At 42.0% G+C, this 15,063-nt stretch overlaps 1 protein-coding gene across 6 annotated transcripts in view; it reads right to left on the bottom strand.

Annotated features, from left to right (window-relative positions):
• magi1b (membrane associated guanylate kinase, WW and PDZ domain containing 1b) overlaps positions 1 to 15,063 on the bottom strand; it is a 61,860-nt gene that overhangs the window by 22,565 nt on the left and 24,232 nt on the right. For all 6 annotated transcript variants that reach the window (XM_037253086.1, XM_037253083.1, XM_037253084.1 and 3 more), the window contains exons 3-10: positions 6,897 to 7,016; positions 6,256 to 6,495; positions 4,798 to 5,023; positions 4,612 to 4,694; positions 4,046 to 4,084; positions 1,761 to 1,818; positions 1,234 to 1,340; positions 254 to 367 (exon numbers count right to left, since the gene is read on the bottom strand). In XM_037253086.1, coding sequence (XP_037108981.1) covers positions 254 to 367; positions 1,234 to 1,340; positions 1,761 to 1,818; positions 4,046 to 4,084; positions 4,612 to 4,694; positions 4,798 to 5,023; positions 6,256 to 6,495; positions 6,897 to 7,016 — 987 coding nt within the window. The remainder of the gene's footprint in view (positions 1 to 253; positions 368 to 1,233; positions 1,341 to 1,760; positions 1,819 to 4,045; positions 4,085 to 4,611; positions 4,695 to 4,797; positions 5,024 to 6,255; positions 6,496 to 6,896; positions 7,017 to 15,063) is intronic.

Below are 15,063 nucleotides of genomic sequence, written 5' to 3' on the forward strand. Positions count from 1 at the left end.
AGAATGGCTGCTCCTAACACTTTGCTTCCAGACATCTAGTCCTAACTTTACAACATCAAATTATTTCTAAGCGTCAAGCCCCAATTTCACAAAAACAAAAAAAACTGAAAGGAGGTGACGAAGATTTGTTACACTTTAAAATGCATATATGACATTTAAAAAAAATAAAAAAATCCACAGTGGAATTTGCATATTATGAACACATCAACCCACGCCACTCTAAACATGCCGATTAATTGAATGAAAAACGTACGTTTTTGTCCCATTGGCACTGTGGGCCCAGGTTGAGGGTCCCTGTAAGTCTCTTGGTGGTTGGCAGTATAACTTGTTAGAGGGGCCCCGGCAAACGTTGAGTCTTCAATCCATTCTGCAATAGAAAAAGGCATACAGTGTGTTTTCTCGTAGAGGCCCGGAAAGACACATTGGGTGCCCTCCATCATCAAAAATAATTATGTTTATAGGACAGGAACAAAGGTTGAAATACGAAGAAAAGCTACTTTAAATAGAAGATGCTATTAATTATACGAACCTAAAAACTACACTTTGATTTCACATCTCCCCACTGAGCAACATTTAAGTGTGTATACTAAGATTAAAATAAGATGTGCAAACATCATGAAACTTTTAACACTTGCCGTCTCGCCGTTGAATAACAATGCAAGTGCACCAAAAACTGGTGTGCCCCATTTTCTTCATAGCATTTCTGATTAATGACCTTGCAAGTGTATCACGGCACAGGCCACACTACCATCGTCATTAATATTCCAAGAGCAGGCGACTGTATAATCAATGCCCGGGTGAAAAAGTGGTTGAAAGAGCTGCTCGAAGGTAGTGACACTTGGGGGGGCGATTCAGATGGAAGAAAAGCCAGCTGGTTATCAAGTGGGATCGAACAATTTCTGCTGAACGGGCAAAGGTTGGAGCTTGATAGGACCATTGTAATGTATATAAAATAACTCGGACTAAAAGAATACGGCAAAGGAACTTTAATCAAATATTGGCAGAATTGCTACATCATTAATGTTATCAATATTTTAATCATTAAGAAACAAATTATGAAAGGCGCCAGATTGAGTGATTTCAAAGGAGTGTTTTCTGAAAGACACCTGCTCCGAATCCCAACGGAATCCTTGCATCACAAATTTGAAGTCCAAATGGCTGCAAAATCTCTCACATATGCATCCAGACGAAGAAGCAAGAAAGGAAACGACGCCCATATAAGGTGGCGCTCACCTTCAGGTGGCTGCTGGCTTTGCACTTGAGGCTGTTGCTGTTCCACTTGTCTGCGCCGCTTAGCCTCCAAAACGGGATTCTCGTACTGAGTCTTCCTGTTGATATGACTTCAACCCAAAAGGAACGGTACGGGGAAATTGGAATTGGAGACGAGGGTAAAGGTCAGAGAGGAGGAATGATTACAATGAGAGCATGAAGGTGATATATGTAATTATGGAGAGAGTTAATGATGGCGTAGTTAGGATGCCCCGAGAGCTATTATGAGCAACCAGAAAAACCAATAAAACATATTTGAATTCATGTTTGGTCTCACACAAGGGAAGCAAGCACATGCACACACACACTTCAACACCGCATGTATTCCAAACCACGTCAAGTAAATGGCCTACATTAAAGAAAACGACCAAGTGTGGCTGCGCATGTAATGACTGAAGCCATTATCAATTCTCTTGTTTGGCAGCCAGTGCATCCATTCATTGCGTGTGCTTGGTGAATTGATACACGACAATGTGCAAGGTGTCACTTACTCAACATAGTAGACGCCATAGACTGGATCATCTATTTTCTCCCATCCGGGTGGAAGTTCTGAAAGGGAAGAAAATCTGGGTAAAATAAGGGAAGCTAACACGGCTTCCAGTAGAGAAGCTTTTGCCTCTGCGTCGTCTGTCAGTGGCTCTCCAGGGCCAGAGTGACCCCTCAACTCCCCTTGTCCCTGCACACTGCTGACATTTCCACACATCAGATAACAACTGAACAAGGACCCCTTGGGCAGATGGACAAATGGCACAGGAGGTGGGTACATGAACGGTTCACAGCAAAAATAGCCATGTTTTTTTTGGTTAGCGTTGTTTTACGTGAATAAAGCTGCTCGCCAACAGTAATTGTTATGGATTTCCTCCATAATGTCGGAGACAAAGGTTTACCCACCAGTCAGATTCTACGTATGCGAGTCGATGCCCATTCTGAATATGAAAAGCCGTGCTGTGCTTTTAAATGAAGACAATGGAGTCAACTGCAGATCCTAATAAAGGTGAAATGTGATCAACGTCATGACTGATTATGTCGTCACATCAATTTGTAATAATCTCTAATACGTGATTATTTTTGTTTGCTAAAGATAAAGTAATCACTGCGCCCTTAGATCTGCTTCCTTTTTCATACGAAAAATGACAAATATTTGATCCCTATAAATTGCATCCAATATAAAGGCCGCATCGAAGGTCAGAAATTCAAGACTAGAGTGTTGCGCAGGAGGCGAGCAAGGCGAATCATAATCCAAATGTATTCAAGTGGAACATTAAACGGAGAGCCGCTACGCATCACACTGTGCAAAATTGTAATCACCCGTGTGATTTCACACCGTGCCAGCTCCACTCCATGAAGAGTATACGTGCCCGTCCAGTTTGCCCGCCTTTGTCCTTCAGCGCACCCCACGCCATCTACTCGATCCAGCAGTGATGAATTACATGTTTTCGTTGCCTCTGATTCTCTGGAAACAGCGCCGTGATTGATTTGTCTCAAGAACACACCCGGCTCAGCGAGTGAATTTGTGCACGCGTGAGCTGCTGACATTCATAAAGACTGCTCATCCTCATAGAACTACACTTAATTGCATTCCTTTTGCCCACCTGTATTGGATTGCGCTGATCGATAAGTATCGAGCACGTCTTACAGGAAGGAGCTTCATCTGATCTGATGATTTTAATATGGCCGCCGCATAAGATGCTTAACAAAAGGAGCTGCTAAGAAGACAAAAGGTAACCGTCAGAGTTACGTCTCCACTTTTGCAGCTTCTGGAAGCTATAGACTGCCTCAACCCACTCATGATTAAATGTCAAATCATGAGGGATTTTGTGTTCTGTATTATGCTACTTCAAGGGATGATGACAACAAAAAACCCTGCAGTAATGTTTTTTTAAAGGGATAGAATTATTCTTAATTTCACAGCTGGGTGACGAAATGTTTCTTAAGCCTACTGCTTATTAAAATTGCATTCCTGTCATTCTAGGTCCAGAAAAAGCATGACAACCACATCAAGTGCTGCTATTATAATTCATCAGAGCTCACCTAACATGTCTCACGTAGAGTGTCTTCAGACACTTCCTATCACAAGTGGATGATAGGCTACTATGTGTTGCAAACGTGCTCCCGTTTGCCTCAAACAAACATCCGTTAAGAGATGCTAATTATAACGGTCTCTCCCAGATAAATTATCATCTGTGATAAATGAAATCATGGCGTGTTAATGTGTGCGTGTGTGTCGCCGTGTGTGAACATGACTGGGATGTGTCACACTAGCTTAATGGCCAGATTTGTAAGCGCAAACTGTTTGTGAAAAGTAAAAATCCCAAAGAGTGGGCCGTGTAAGGTCAAGTCCACGTGTAGCAAAATGTCTCAATCTGAGATGACAAGTGAGAAATTATGACTGGAGCCATTTAAAAAAAAAAAAAAAAGCTTAATGATGACTGAAAAAAGTAAAATTTAAATATTGATGAGCATTTGTGTGGCACAATATCGGATGAGGCACTTAACATGTATATTATAAATATTCAATCATGGCTTGAGACTCAGAACTGGAGGCAAATAGTAACAAAAATTAATTTGATGGAAATTCACATTTAAGTCTCCATCCAAACTGCACTCTTAAGCCACTAGCTTTGTAAAAAAAAAAAAAAATATGGATGGGACTTCACAGGCCAAAAGTCAGATTTTGCGATTATGGATTTAATGTGCATATATGAGTAAAATGCCGATGGTGTTGTGATAAAGTCACAAGTGTTGACAAGTGAGAGTGGTTGGGGGGGCTACCCACCAAGAAGATCATTGTCCAGCTCCTCTGTATGAACCCCTTCTACTCAGCAGGTTGACAGACATCACAGCATCACAGGTCCAAGTGAAGAAGAAAGACGGCACAAATGCATAAGTGCATTAGTCAAATGTAATAGTCAAATCTGCCCACTAGGTGGCAAGAGTTAATCAAATCCAGTACTGTACAGTGAAAACCACACAATGCACATGTGCTTTGAGTTGTGCTACAATCCAAAAATTTAAAGTGTAAAATACAAAGTGTTACCGGAGGAAACGCAATTCCTACATACATTGCAAAGTCTCGTGCACAAATACAGCATGTGTATGAGCTATTTTATTTAAGAAAATCATATTTTGTTTTCCTTCCTAAATCTGTGGGAAAATTTGCCATTCATTTTTTTTCCTTGACATAAACACATTAAAATTGAAAATGTGTCATTGGTAACTGCTGCTGTGATAGTGGAATGAAGCCCTTGCTCTACATTCCGAGTCTTACACTGAACTTAAGACACAGTCCCGTAACCAAAACATGAAAACATCCAAGCACAAAACACAAACAGAGATTTATACCGTCATCTTCACATTCTTCCAGGGGTTTCTGAGGTTTGTCCAGGCACCGAGGGTCTATCCAAGAGGTGGTCTTTGTATTGTGGCTGAAAAGAACACAGAGGAACGCCAGAATCATTTTGTTGTTCATATATATATTGCATATTTATAGAGAGACTTTGTTGTATGCAATTCGTTTAGAGTCCTTACTCTATAAAATAGACCTCTCCGTTCTCAGTGTAGGCCATCTCCCAATTGTCGGGCAGAGGTCCCTGAGGGTCCTCCGGGGGAGGATGGCTCAGGTTAGGGTGAGTCTGCTGAGTGCTCTCCGTGGTGGCCGGTGGTAAGGGGGTCGTCCCAAAGTAGGATGGGTCACTCCGGCGAGGGGTGAAGGGTCTCACCGAGCGATTAATCTCGTCGAGTTCGCTTGATTCTCCTGGTAGAGACGAGAAAAGAGAGACATTCAGGTTCAACTGTCATATAATGTCTTCCGGTTTAAGGACGGGTGAGATTTTTGCATTTGTGATACCGCAAACCAAAATAAAGCAACTTGCTGAGTCAAGTTTGCCCTCTTTAGCAGACAACAGCTTGCTAGGACCACACAGCCATTCACTTAAATGAAGACAGCTGAGTGGGCAGTTCACACGTAGCGGGCCCGTGGGGTGCTATCACCTTGCTTCCTGTTATCTCGTTCTCACACTTGACTGGCACCTTCGCAGCTCACACAGGCACAGACGGAAAATAAATAACTTTTGGTGCCACCTCCCGAGAACACAAACAGCTTTCTGACATTTGACCGACTAATTGCAGAAATGATCACAACACTTGAGCACTAAAATAACAAAAGAGTAATGATGGAAACATTGTGCACGCGAGCATTTGAAATAATACAAAGCTAATTTTGCCACTCTTGAAATGAACCACCAAGTATTCATTCATCCTCTGCTGCTTGCAGCCAGATGGCACTATTTCATATTTTTGGTTGGACGGATAAAGAGCGACTTAGTCAAACCCAGAGAAATCCTCTACTCACCAAAGAAGCTCTTCTGTCTTCAAGTGCTCTGCCACAATTCCTTGATTTTTTTTATTTATTTTTTTGGCTTATCCTCCCTCGCTGCCTGCGTGCGTCTCTGTAGTCACACGCTTGTCTTCACATGTGCCCCCCTTTTACACCTTCCCAACCACTCCCTCTTTGGCTTTCATTTCCTGCCACTTTTCATGATCGCCTCCCACTTTAGCCATCACCACTCAAAACCTCCCGCTGATTCCTTCTCAACGGAGCGGCAAGAGGATAAATCCCACTCTAGTGTTACAGTCTACATTAAATAGACCGTGACTTTTTTTGTCAGGTTGCTGTTGAAGGAGGTTTTATATTTCTTCAAAGTTAGTGCACTCACAGGATTAAAGTATTTTCTATTTAAAGGTGCCAGCACAAACTCAGATATGGCATATGTATACGGTGATTATGAAAGTTGTTTTAGACGAGAGAGGGTGTTTGAAATTCTTTTTACATGAATTATAAGAGCCTAATTTTTTGCAGGTGTTGAATTGAATGCGATTGGGTGGATTGGACAAATACATGACTGACCTTTGCCCCATGAGATAAATGAGATTTGTCCAGCAAACATATTTAGAAAGAGATTTGACATTCCTACCAGACGTGCATACCTGTGTAGCTACTGTTCATGTCAGGGAGGTCCTCGTCGTCCTCCAGCGGCAGTTCTCCAGGCACTATTCCAGCATTGTGCATGTCATTGTAGGACTTGCTGCGTCGGGGAGTGGATTCTTGCGAGCCCGGCAGGCTACCGCTGAGCCCGTCTGGCCGTGGGGCATCACCGCCGCTGCTATTGGTAATCACTTTCCCACCGGGGGGCTGCACCGGCGGCTTGGGTGTCCCATAATAGTTTCCTAGGCAACCAAGGAGGGGGGAGGAAGGGAGCAGGATTAAAAAAAAAAGAGAAGAGAGAGAAATAAGGGTATTTTAGTCAGCGGACAACAGGGGAGGGGTCAACGTTTTTGTTAGGCTGTGTGTTGGTATGTGCGTGTTGGGGGATTTGCCAAAGCCTTTGTATGCAAATAGAGAGTTTTGAGTTTGTCTGGTGGAATGTGACGGACTTCTTTTAGAGTATTATGTGAAACAAATCAACGGGGGTGGGTTGCAGGAGGAATTTTGGACGACATGTAAAGCGCCAACGCAAACGTCGTAGTGACCACGTCAAACTTTGCCTTGCAAATGAACTGAACACTTTGGTAGAAATGTTTCCTCTACAAAAGGTATTAAAAAAACATTTGAATTATTTGAAATTTACCTTCATACGTTCCGATTTCCAACAAGGTTCCACTTTTTTCTAATTCCAGAAAGTCCTGAACTGAAAGGAAGTTGTAGTCGACACCAGAGACTTCTCCTTCACGAGGGGGTCGGGTTGTACCTGAGGAAAAGAGTAGGAAGTAAACAAACAAAGAAGGACTGCCGCTTAAAAGATCTTCACAAAGAAGACAAAAATATGGAGACACTTTTACATTGCGGTTGTCGTCGTTGGAATGTGTCTCGAAAAAGATTCCCAACTTTAACTAAGCCAACGTACCAAATTTTCCATTCCAAAAATCTCATGGCACACCACCAAACAAAAATATATAAAAGCTAAAATAATAAAGATCATCTCATGTCAAAAACGTATTCTACTATCTACCGGATAAGCATTAAATTGTTGTATCCATCACTTTGCTGACATACACAGCAAAAATAACAAAAACACTGTTTTACAGTACAGCAATGTCTGTTTACATTCTTCCTTTACACCGGCTTCGAAGGTGAAGAATCAATGGAGAGCTCCCATGAAGGTGCTACATTTGCCATATGTGATGCGGTGCGAGTACAGCTTGGCGTGTAAAGAGTGAGACCTGGCACTTGCCTTTAATGAGATAGCTGGCCAGTGTGGTGTCAATGGTAAACACGTTTAGAGCGAGGCCACTTCAGAAAACAAAACAAACAACACACGACCAATCATGCCCTCTTTAAATGTCAGATACAACTTTCAAATTTGCTCCACAAAGCTCGATTCTCCCGGTTGTTCTATTTCTGGTTAATAACTATACCGTAATTAGCAATACAAAAAAGGGCAACCCCAACTTCTGATTTAGTTGTTATATCCCACAATCACTCTGTTACAAGTGTGTTGGTAATAAACCGGTAAAAATAGATGTGTGGGGACTTTGGGACAGTCTCCCACTGCAGCCACGTTCAGTGACACAAGCGATTAATCACAGATGTGAGGTTGCAAACGCTACGTTGGCCTAAAGCATGCGGCACATGCAAAAGGCTTGCCGAATCTTTTGAATGCAGCAGTTCTCCTTTGTCACAATAATAGATGGATTGCTTTTTATGTATTTGATTAAAGCTGCAATATTGGGCCTTTTGAGAAGAACAATAAAGGGTTAATTGGTTTGGCCAATTAAGAGCTGCAATAAATCATATCAAAGGTGAGGTCTTGGGGTGATAAATGTGTCTTGTTTTTTTTTTTTTTAGCTTGAAGTCATCGCTTCATGGCAACAAAAATAATGGAGTTGATGAAATGTGTCATTTCATCAGTTATCGATTTTGCCAAATGTCGGAATTGACATCAGCCTATAGAAAATAATTCATATATATATAAATATTTAATACAAACTATGTGATTGAATTGGCAATGCTAAGTTACTAATTCAATGGCACACACTACCAGACATAGAAAAGAAAAGCAAACAGGAAGTGGAAATGTGATCAGTGTTTCAAATGAGATTTAAAAGAAAAAAGTGGAACCTTGGCTTAAACTCAGGAGGTTAGACACTATCATCTCTATAGACTTAATCAATTCAATGCCTTCAACAAAAGCTCCTTTGACCAAGCTGTTAAATGAAGGCTAGCCTAAAGACAGCCACGCAGAGAGAGACTGAGATGGGTCCTTACAAGTTTTGAAAAATGAATAACATCTTCAGAAAAGGAGCACTTCTGAAAAAGGCAGGATTTGAGAGGCTCGGGATAAAATGAGCATCTCACCACAAAGCAAACCCTGCAAGAACAGAGAAACAGGTATGGAGGTCACCACAGTCTGAAAAAGTGGGACAATCTAACAAATCGTGTCGTCTGCAGCAGAAGCAGCGTTAAGAGTCTTTTGCTAGTAAAGAGCCCATTCTTTAAAAGGCAACCCAGCATGACGCGGGGCACTTGTTAATGGCCGTGTTGTAAAATATGGGTGTAAAACAAGCTCATGTGCCATGTCCTTCCTTTTGGAGCAGATGACAAAATACAGTCGAAGAGTGTTGGCAACCAAATGAGTCATTTCAAAAATATACGCTGAAACGGCAATTTTTTTTTTATTTGGCTGCTTCAATTTGCAGCAAATAAAACATAGCCTGTTGTTGTTTTCTTACATGATTGTTAAAGAAGGCGGAAGGTTGTTGAGTTCGACCAGAATTGCTTGCGGCTTTGCAACTTTAACATCATGGCTAACGGGTGGGTGGCATTAAAAAGCATTTCCATTTCAAAAGGTGGATCAGAGAATCCAGTAGTGAGATCTTAGGGGTCATGCTGTGGCACATCAAAATACACTCAACATGCACAAAATATTAGCATTCAGTAAGATGCCATGCACTTTTACACCACAGCAAACAACTAGTCGACAAAAAAAAAATTCTAGCCAGACAATTTCATTTGACATGTACGATAGATAACTTAGCAATCAGCATGGCTTGTCCGTTTGTCTGCTGTTACTAATTCCCCATCCTCTCTTTGTGCAAAAAATACTCAGAAGAATTTCAGACAAACCAATTTGCTCCATGGGCAAACTCAAGTCTTTACAATTTACAGCACAATAGATTTTACCAGGCTACAAAGTCATACAAGTGAAAAGCATGCATACTAGTTCCTGTTCTGCGCTGGCTAAACGACCGTACATTTATGATTCCATGCATAGAAATGAGAAGGATTTCGACGCATAACTCAAAGGCTTGATATCCCCAGGAGAAAACATACACGATGCATACATGAAAAATGAGCGCGAGCGCAAGTGACGAGAGGCTGAAAGGGAATGTCAGTTGAGGAGCTAATGAAACCAGCATGCCATTAAAAAAAAAAAATCTTTCTCGGTCCTCAATGCTTCACCTTGAGATGCGAGACAACAACTTTTATCCTGCTCATTTAAAGAAAAACTGTTAGTCTGCCATCTGGCAGGTTGGAAGAATCGACAGGCTGTAAATCTTATGAACTCACTGACCTCCCGACTTGAGAGGATAGTTCGATTCATCTGACCTAACAGATACGCCCGCAGCCTTGTATCTTTAACCAAATCAGCAGTAAAACACAAAAAGTAAATAGATTCCTCTTTGGCAACATATTCTATTCATATTATAACTTGTGGGACTTGACATTTTAGTTGACTCGAGTCATTCTCCCCAAAACCTGCTCGTGGCAAACAAAAACCTTCATTGCTTCTTTCTTCAAGCACTGTGCGAGTTGGAAGACAAATCCAAGCATCTCATCTATATTTAACGGACCGAGGACTATTTTAGGGGCGTGTATGGCCTCTTATTGTAGATGTGACACAAGTAAAATTCCTTCCAAATATGAAGGGACGGAATGACTAGACAGTATTATAATTATCAGGATGGATAAACTATTTTTTGACTTTGTGGGCAAAATGAGTTAATAGTTGTGAAAACAAAAATCAGGGGAGAAAATTGTAATTTTGCAGCCGTTCAAACATAATAGGTTTATGTATTGATACAAGCGCAACCAAGATGAAGAAAACAAATGTTTGTTTGAGAGAAGAAAAAAAAAAGTTTATTTTACGCTGAAGGACGATGTTGGGCTTTGCTCCTCGGATTTTGCGTTCATGGCTGTGGGCTGGCAAATTCCGCGAGGTAACCTTCGAAGATCTCGCTCGAAACCGCAAAGCAGCCTCGCTCCCAATCTTGTCTTCTTTTTGTCTAATTTCAAAACATGCTATGGAACCTGACTCGTACACCTTCCTAAAATTAGTTCCAGGCTTCTTTCTCCTTTTGCCAACTCCAAAGCAACCACAAGGCGACAGAGAAGAAAGACTAAACATGTCCATATGTTGCTAATTCAAAGGAAAACACAGCTCCAGGTCAGTGTGTCCAAACATTCTCAAATTTGATGACCACATGAAGCAGGAAAAAAAGGAAGCCCACACTTGAAGAGGTTTCTTTCCATGAAAACACATGCTGCAACATGTTGGTGTGAATTCAAAAATCAATAAATAAAACTAATGGTGGGGATGGAAATTGGATAGTTATGTCAGTCTGTTTACTTAAACTTGGAGGAGGACCTCACTATATCCCAAGGCTCCAAAAATAATTGCATATTAATGATGACTCCACCCAAAGTAGGCTTTTTCCAATTCTTTATACAAACACATTTGAGGGTGACATTGTGATGAAAATCAAAATAAAAAGCACTTAATTTATGTATCTTTTCCTCACACTCATTTTCTCAAAAAATATTGGTTTTAACAAAACAAAATTTGACGGTCTCATCAGCATACTCTGCCACCATTACACAAACTATTAAATTCCACTTAATCCAGATCATCCTAAAATAGTGTGATAGCATTTTAGCTGGCATGGACCAAATCCTCTTGATTTACATCATCACAGGGGGAACGCGTTTCAACATAAAATGTATTTATTAAAAAAAAAAAAAAAAAAAAAAGGATGGAATTTGGAGCAGAATGGGGAAAGTTCAATTCGCTGCAGACAAAAACAATACAAAATATGTCAATTAGTTGTTGGAACTGCATGACAGTTGTCTGACGCTAACAACGCAAGAAGAATATCAAATAAAAAATAAAAAAACGACCTTTCTAAATATAAAATCCCTCAGTTGTATGATGTAAAATGGCACTGCGATATTCTAGTGTGGCGTGAAGTCGAATATTTTGATTCTGCAAAACCGACGATTTTACTCAAACATTCGTACTGCAACTTGCAAATCTGTGCCTTTTCTATTTCCTACATCTAGAACTCACTTATGTGTATCCAACATAGTTGGAATGTTTTTCCTCAGTGACTCGGGTAAGTTGATTTGGAACTACAAATGATGTCTGTCAAGGCAAAACTGCATAAACCGGATTTGGACGATCCAATTAAGATTAGGTACTAAAACATTTCAACAGGAGGAAGCCTAACCAGCTCGTCTAGCTTTAAGATAAACACACCAATCCAAACATTGACTCATGTAGGAGAAGCCTGAACACTTGATATGTTCATAGGTTTTGGTGCAAAATCTTTTTTTTTTTTTTTTTAAATATAAATTATATTATTTTTATATTTTATAACCAAACTTTTGAATTTTTCAACCACCAAAGATTTTCCATAATAACGCAAAATCCACCACTGCAATGATTAGTAAGTAGGACATCATAAATGCATTTGGCAACGGTTCATTATCATAATTGTTCTAAAAATAGATGCCTCTATTCTTATTGGGGCTTGTGTGTAGGCTTGCGGGTCATTCAGGACATGACTTGTTTGAAAGAGTGCATTTTAAGCAGTTTGCCATACAGATGGCAGCGCTCATAAATTTGCATGGAATACAAAATGTAATTGATTGTATACATTAAAGTTTCGTGCAACATTATAAAAGGAAAACACTTGAAGGAGCTGTGGTACTAACTCTCGGGCTATTTGAGTGGTTACTGATGACGTGCATTGTCTTGGCCTCGGTAACAATAAAAAACGTCCCTGCTTTCATCTTTTGACTGATCTGCGATCAGGTTTTGCCTCGAGCCGCCAATTTACTTACACTGATATGTAATTCATGAGAACTGATTGCAGAGCTATCCAATATATCTACAGGTGAAAAAAGGAAAGGTGCGATGAGTTGCATATCCAAACCAACATGAAACATGACTGCAAAATGAACCTAGAAAGATGTTCTCTATAGCTCAACACAAGCAGAGATTATCATAATTTTGCATTAAGGTGGAATCAGTCGACACATTTTTTTGGGGAGGGTTAAATATTCAAGGAAGTTATCTTTCACTATATGAGTAGGTGAGCAGATTTGAGTCAAATCCTTTCCCCGAATCCTTCTACAATGTATCTGACAGACTGAAAAGCAATGTACTGTGCTAAAATAAAGCAAAACTGGACGTGTGGCTGGTTTATCACAGGCACTTGTAAATATGTATTCATACCTCTCAATAGAGGAGATGAGAGAAAATTCAGACTCTGCCTTAAAAAGATGCAAACCGTCAGAGACCTCAACTGTTGTGCAGAAGCTTTTACAGAAGCAATTTGCTAAATAACCACAACAAATATGCTCTACCGATAAGATAGCCAAAAAGAAATTCACATTTCCCAGGAGAGGCATGGATCCATAAATATACACATAAACACACAGAGTATACAGGGGAAGGCCAGCAGACTGTCGTCATTCCGCAGAGCCAAAACAGATCCGTCCACCATCTTGGCCACAGCTCGTCTGCCAGTTATTTTGGTTGCTGTTTTTGCGTGTGCGTGTTACAAATGCACACGCATAGCCATGATGACAAACTGACTGGGGTTTGTTTGCTCGCCGGGGGGTTGCGGCCATCTGTCCCAATAAAGGGTTAATCCAAGCAAAATTACCGGCCACAGAATCCAACAATTTCCAGTCTTTGCAAGGCCTTGCTTGTTTTACTTGGGGGTCAGAGAGTGATGGTGGCAGGGGGGAAGGGGGGGGGGGGTGTACACACCATCACCATCAAATCTTCCCTCTCAAGAGAACCCGCTTCGTGGCAGTTGTGGAGAATGAAATATCAAAGTGGCTTTGGCTTTTCGGACATTGGTGCGGACACCTTTCATGCAGGACGGAGTGTTTTGAGTAGGGGGAGGGTGTTTTCACTGCTCCGGTTGACTGACACGGGCTCGCGATGATGAGAGCGTGCACACGACCACCGATTGGGGATCAAAACAGGCCTTTTGCCTCATTTTCCTCTTGGCGGCCAATGCTTTGTTTTCAGCTCTGAATGATTTCCACACGAGGTGAATAAATAAGGTCTGAGACCAGGGAAAAGAAAAAGGTTGAGCGATTACAGAAAGAATAACCTGAAGGGCCACTCGTGCAGAGTAAAGCTAAATCAGCCAGAAAGCTGCCTGAAAATGCTCCCCCACCATCAACATGCACACATGGCCTTTTGTCTCATGATTGCACCCAGTACAAGAAAAAAAAGAAAGAAAAAAAACGCACCGTGGGCTAGCGGATACCTCCAGCAACATGGAAAATGGAAAAGAAAGGCTCTAAAATGATCCATTTAGAGGGGCGTGGAGGGAGCGGGGATGGATGGATAAAAACGGGGAGGGGGAGGTCATGCAGGCAAAAGACAGATTGAGTGGAGAAACGAAAGAATTAATAAGAAAACGGGAGGGTGAAGGAGAGGAAAGGCTCCAGACAGACAAATATGCAGATGCTGGACTGGCTTCCGATAATACGAAGCGTGTCAACAGATCACATTTAACACAACCTTCCCAGAGGTGGAGTGTTTCCACCCAAAACGTATACATGTGGGAAGTGACACTTTCTTCTCAGGCGTCTACCTGTGCGACATGCAGAGATAGGCGATACCTGAGAGACAGGCAAGCACACACGCAAATACACACACACACACACACACACACACACACGCGGCTTCAGTTTGACCACAAAACATCAGCCTCCATTACTGCCAGCAATGTGCCGCCACCGCCGCCGCCGTCTCCCCCTGCTCACTCCTGATGCCTTCCGCCTGATGCACAGCCATCCTCGCCGCCTGCCTCCCCAGCTCTCCATCCCAACCCCCAACCATTAAATCGCAGCATCCCCTATTCCAATGAAGCACAAAGCGACATACCTCCGTCAGTCCGCCTCTCCCCCTATCGTCCACGGAGCGCCGACAAGAGACAGAAGGAAAGAAAATCCATTCAGGTGGGGAAGAAAAAGCAGTGCAGATTCGCAGCCCCTTCGACACGTCACCCTCCCCGTCCTCCTCGCCAGCGTCTGTCCTCTGTCCAGCTTTGTGATGCTAAGCTAAAGTGAGCCAAGCTAGGCAGTGTCCGCACATTGGATGCACTCAGTCTCATTCCCAAACACACGCACAAACAGCAATGCTAGGCTTTTGTCTGTCTGTCTCTCTCTCTCTCTCTCTCTCTCACTGACTGATCCCCGCTGTCTCCCGTCTCACGGGCACCCACATGCACCCGCCCACCACCCCTCTTTTTCTCCCTCTTTCTGTCCCACCCTCTCCTTTTCCTGCTTATGCACCCCCATTATTTCCTCTTTTTGGGTCCCACCCCCCTCTCTCTCCCATGCAACTCAAACTCCCATCAAGGTGCACTGGTCAATCGGTCAGCTCAGACCGATTGACCCAAGAAAAGAGGCAGGTTGTACTACAGACTGCATTATATTCAGTGTGCATATCAGGGGTCCCACTTTATTGGCTAGAATCACAAATGAAGCAT

Source organism: Syngnathus acus, chromosome 5 (assembly GCF_901709675.1).
Source record: "Syngnathus acus chromosome 5, fSynAcu1.2, whole genome shotgun sequence".
Classification (NCBI taxonomy): Eukaryota; Metazoa; Chordata; class Actinopteri; order Syngnathiformes; family Syngnathidae; genus Syngnathus; species Syngnathus acus.